The 5846-nt window shown below is 19.0% G+C and overlaps 3 protein-coding genes across 3 annotated transcripts in view; 2 read left to right on the top strand and 1 right to left on the bottom strand.

Annotated features, from left to right (window-relative positions):
• The window catches only part of PRSY57_0907000 (hypothetical protein), a gene marked incomplete at both ends in the record, with an annotated part of 3199 nt that extends 1192 nt beyond the window's left edge, over nt 1-2007 (top strand). The window contains one exon of the mRNA XM_020114777.1: nt 1-2007. This exon is cut by the window's left edge and continues 854 nt beyond it. Within this exon, the coding sequence (XP_019970477.1) occupies nt 1-2007 (2007 nt within the window).
• A 230-nt stretch (nt 2008-2237) lies between these two features.
• PRSY57_0906900 (transporter, putative) lies at nt 2238-4265 on the bottom strand (the record flags this gene model as incomplete). Its single annotated transcript, XM_012907309.2, has 2 exons — nt 2238-2329; nt 2471-4265. The coding sequence occupies 2 exons, from the start codon at nt 4263-4265 to the stop codon at nt 2238-2240; spliced, it is 1887 nt and encodes a 628-aa protein (XP_012762763.2).
• Nucleotides 4266-5014: 749 nt separating this feature from the next.
• PRSY57_0906800 (tRNA pseudouridine synthase, putative) overlaps nt 5015-5846 on the top strand; it is a gene marked incomplete at both ends in the record, with an annotated part of 1216 nt that continues 384 nt past the window's right edge. Inside the window, 4 exons of the mRNA XM_020114775.1 lie at nt 5015-5071; nt 5300-5391; nt 5473-5667; nt 5768-5846. Of these exons, the coding sequence (XP_019970476.1) occupies nt 5015-5071; nt 5300-5391; nt 5473-5667; nt 5768-5846 (423 nt within the window). The remainder of the gene's footprint in view (nt 5072-5299; nt 5392-5472; nt 5668-5767) is intronic.

The raw sequence follows: 5846 nt of genomic DNA, 5'->3' as shown, positions 1-5846 counted from the left end.
ACAAATGACAAAACAAATGACAAAACAAATGACAAAACAAATGACAAAACAAATGACAAAACAAATGACAAAACAAATGACAAAACAAATGACAAAACAAATGACAAAACAAATGACAAAACAAATGACAAAACAAATGACAAAACAAATGACAAAACAAATGACAAAACAAATGACAAAATACTTTTTAATAGTGGTAATAAATTCATATCAGAACAAAATAATTTTCCCTATATATCTAGTAATGTTATATACCAAAGGGGCCATAAAAATGCACCATTTTGTATACCTTTTAAAAAAACGAAACACTCATTCTTTAATATTTATAGTTGTAATATTTATTTATATAATTATATAAATAAATATAATGATATGTGTTTAATTGAAAAGATTGAAAATATTACGGATAAATGTAATCTTGTAGATAACATATGGAAAAATTGTAAATTGCTGCATAGTTTTTATATATATCTTTCATATTATAAAAATATATTAAATTATAAAATAAATATAGATAATATAAAATATATTATTAAAGAAAATAATTATGATTTTGCGCATAAAGACAACTATTTATATGAAGATATATTCACACCTAATAATTTACAAATATATATATTTTTATATAACCAAGGTATAAATAATCACATTCATTATTTTAATAAAATGAGAAATTATATTATGAATTCTATTTTGACCATTCTACAAAATTATTATTCTATAGATCAATTAAATATTTCCAATAATGAAAAAGGAACATATAAAAGCAACAATTTGATGACGTTAAATAATTATATGTATGAAGATGTAAGATATGTATATATATTAAAAAAAAACAATAGAAAAAACTATCATCTTACTAATGATCATACATATATTTTGTTAAATATAATAAATCAAATGAATATACAAAATGATAAAATTTTAGATTTATTAATATACCATTTTAAAAAATCATATAGACAATATTCTTTAAAACACCTTCTATTATTATTACAATTTTGTGTTCTACACAAATGTGACAAATATGTATATCGCATAATATATACAACAATAAATAAAATAATAGATGAAAAAAAGAAATGTATATATGAAAGGAGCAAAGATAAATATTTACATAATAATATGGTTACAAATAATTATGGATTCGTTTTCTTCCCTCCGAATATATATGATAAAACTATTTATTCGTTATATATAAAAACATTTGTAAAATGTACAGAATATTATTTAAAATATAATAATAATAATATTAATCATATTAATCATATTAATAGGGATAGTGTGTTAACCTTAAACGATCATCTTTTTCTACTAGGCCTTTATTTCAATATATTTTTTTTATACAATAATAAGGAATATACATTTTTAAATTTTTTCAAGTTAAAAGATTTAAGAGAAGTTTATGAATTATTTCACAAAATCGATAAAACAATATTAAGAATAACAACAGGAAGTAACAAAAAAATTAAAAATTATAATTTAAAATGGAAAAATCATAAAAAGTGTGCAAGTAATAAATGCAGGGAAAATATTTTAAATTATAAAAAATATAGTACAAATTGTGAAAATATTATGTATGATAAAAATATTGTGTATGATAAAAATATTGTGTATGATAAAAATATTGTGTATGATAAAAATATTATGTATGATAAAAATATTATGTATGATAAAAATATTATGTATGATAAAAATATTATATATGATGAACATATTAAAAATATTTATAAGATTAAAATGACGAAGGAAAAAGGATTCCTAAATTTTACGAATTATACAAAAACAAAGAAAAATAAAATGAAGATTTATTCTTTTTACCTTGAAAGGTTACATATGGATAATTTATTAAAATATATTGAGATGTCTTTTAATCAAATTAACTATATTCAATTAAATATATTTAATTCTTACAATATATATAATAGCTGTTCATATGTATATGTGAACTATGACAAGTTCCCTCTTCTTCCTATTCTTGTCCCAAGTTTGATAATTAAGAAGTAACTTACAAAGTGTAACCAAATAAAAAAATTAAAGATGGTATATATTTAAAGAATTTGAAAGTTCCTATGGATATTTCCATAAGGGTATATAAAAAGGATAAGGCGAAGGTTTGGCCATGCATGTTATAAGAATATATGTAAGTACCCGAACAAGCAAATAAACATACAAACATATGTATATATATATATATATATATATACATTAATTTATTCATCCATATATTTCGTGTCTTAAATCCTTTGTAGTTTCCGCATGGCATATTCGTAGGCAAACCACGTGATAGAAGTAGCAGGTATGGTTTTTAACAAATTCACATAAACACCTAAAGGAAAAAAATTAAACGTACATGTAAAAATTAAAACGAATCTGTACCTATATATATATATATATATATATATATATATATATATATATATGTATGTATGTATGTATTTATCTTTCCCTTTTTTGTTATATGTTGTACCTCTATATAAGGATTTGTATCCATAAATTTTGATGTTGTATAAAATAAAGCTACAGGACTTAAATTTCTTCCTTTCGTTGTTCAGATAATTAGTTGCTATTTCATTATTAAGTGTTTGCATCCTTGTACGTAAAACAAGAAAAGGGTAACTCACAATCTGAGCTATAAACGAACTAGTTATACCAAATAATAAAAAGGTTAAACAATTCACATTCTTAATACGATAATTACAATATGAACAGCTTGAAGTGTTCAGGGGATTTTCTTTTTTATGTACAAAATTGTTATTACTATTATTATGATAATAATTATTATGACTATTATAATTATTATGACTATTATAATTATCATTATTATTATTATTATTATTATTATAATTATTATTATTATTATTATTATTATTGTTCCATATAACGGAGGAATATTTTTTAAAACGTTCATAAAATTTTACCTCTTTTAAAGAATTGAAAGTAAAATTATCATTTCGATTTTCATTATGTATATTTGGAGAATAATTTTCTTGTGAATTTGTTTGTTTATTTTTATGAATACTATCCATGTTATTATTATTCACAAATTTATAATTTTCATAATTATTTAATTGATTTAATTTGTCATGTTGACTTTTTTTTGTTACATTTTTCGTAAGACAATAATTTGAATGAATATAATCCTTATATAAGGAAAAGAATAAATATTTTAAATAATCATATATACTCATATTACATCCTGAAAATAAAATGACTCCATAAAGGTGCATACATAAACCATTATAGAAATGTCTATAAGGTTCATTTTTATAAATATCATAAAAACATTTAATAATACCACTTGAATCGATTTTATTGGAAACGATTAATCTTGTTTTTACAATTTCTAAAGGATAAATCAATAGAGCTGCTATAGCACCACTTGAACTTCCTATTAAAAAGCGAATAAAAAACGGAATATTCATATTTTGTTCATCTGTATGTATGATATCATTATTTTCTTTATTATTATTATTATTATTATTATTATAATAATATTTATAAACATTTAATTTCATAAATTCATATGAATACATTTTTATCGATAACTCTGGAATAATTTTTACAATATTAACACAATTCCCTCGAAAAAATCCACATATAATACCATCTTTCTTAATAATTTTGAATATTTCATATATAGGTAAATTATTTGTAATTTGCATTATATATTTTACTCTATCTAAAGGTGCAGTCATAGTACGAGACATAATACCTGCGAATGTTGAACTTAAGATACTGTTAAGAGCATTTCTTTTATCTATGAATAAATCAAAATGTTTGGAATTTTTCTTTTTATTATGAATATTATATTTATTATTATTATGAAAGTTATTATTTTCAAACATATTTTTATTATTATGTTCATTTTCCTTATCATTTTGAAAATGTTTATATGTATTCATATAGTTCTTTTCCTTAAAACTTAAACCCACTACCTCAACATTATTATTTATTTTTACATTTGAGTTTAAATTATATAAATTGTTAATAATATTATCATTTTGTGCATTCTCACAGTACAACTTGTTATTATTATTATTATTATTATTATTATTATTATTATTATTATTATTATTATTATTATTATTATTATTATTATTATTATTATTATTATTGTTATTATTATTTTGTTTTATTTTATCTGTTTCATTTTTTTCTTTTTCTTCACTTACAGACTCTGTATCAGATTCATCGATTTTTTTCGTAGTATTAACCAAGCCTCCTTTATTATTAAAAGAATTTTTCATATTTTTAAATAACAATACCCATTCTTTTATTTTATATATTTTTTTATAAATATATAAATGTATATTATTATCTTATATGAATTATAATATTATCTTATACTTTGTTGACACATTATATAATATATAAATATATATATATATATATATATATATATATATATATATTATATTTATATATTTATTTACAAATATATATTATTTTTCATGTATCTATAAATTTGTGCTTTTTTCCTTTTTTAATCATTTAATTATAATATAAAAGGGGAAAAAATATAAAATAATAAAAAAAAAAAAAAAAACATGAAAATTTAAAATAATTATAAAAATATAATGTAAAATATTAAACAATGTATATATTATTAAATTTTTTTTTTTTTTTAATAATTAACAAAAATATTATTTAACTTCCCATATATCCTATATATAAATATATTATATATATAATACCTATATTATTTTTTTATATTATGTTCTTTTTTTTTTTATGTTCTAATTTCAGTTCAAACATTTCCATTTGTGCACAAAATTAATATATATATATATATGTATATATAATAAATTATGTTGTATATATAAAATATCTGCTCTTTTAAATTTCCTTTTAATTTTTTGTTTTATTTTTAATGAATTATTATATATAAATTATATTGGAGGTAGCGTAAAAAAGAAATACCCTAGTTTATTTGGCATATTATATATATATATATATATATATATAGAACAGTATGAATATACTTATTTAGGATAAATCATATACCAAGAAAATGAAAGAAACGCATAACTTTCTAATTCTTTTATCATACTTTGGGATGGAATTTAATGTATAATAATATTTTTTCTTCAATATTTATATATACATATGTATTATATATATATGAGAATGTTTTAAAAAAAAAAAATTAATTATAAACTTCGTTTTTTCTGTAGCCAGCATTGTATCTATCTACATATAATATTATTATCTTTTTATGTATTCATATATATTTGAAAACGTGAAACTGTAAAAATATAAAAATTAATTTTATTTTTTATTATGAAAAAATATATAGGGATCTGCATATCAAAAGGACAACGATAATACTGTAGAGAATAAACTTTTAGAAAATCTTTATAAATTAGAATTGATTGATAATTATGATACGTAAGTACAATCTGTTTTTAATCGTATATAAAATATATATATATATATGTATTTTTTTTTTTTTTTTTTTTTCTCTATTAGGCCATTGTCGAGGGTATCACGAACAGACAAAGGTGTATCTGCTCGTATCAATGGAATAAATTTAAGATTAAATATAAAATATGAGAATGTTCCTATTTTAGAAATAGAAAGGAAATATGTTAAAGAATTAAAAAAGAAGCTTAAAAATATACACATACATGATATTAAACATGTTTCCAATACTTTTGACGCACGGTAAAAATAATATGTGACAATATGAATAAATAAATAAATAAATAAATAAATAAATATATATATATATATATATATATATATATTTATATATTATGTGCAGATTAAATTGTATCCAAAGAACGTATGTTTATTTTTTTATAAATAAAAATTATAACATCGAAAAGATGAAGAAAGCAGCA

The sequence above is a fragment of the Plasmodium reichenowi genome, chromosome 9, assembly GCF_001601855.1.
Source record: "Plasmodium reichenowi strain SY57 chromosome 9, whole genome shotgun sequence".
Classification (NCBI taxonomy): domain Eukaryota; phylum Apicomplexa; class Aconoidasida; order Haemosporida; family Plasmodiidae; genus Plasmodium; species Plasmodium reichenowi.
This window is presented reverse-complemented; position numbering and strand designations above follow the sequence as displayed.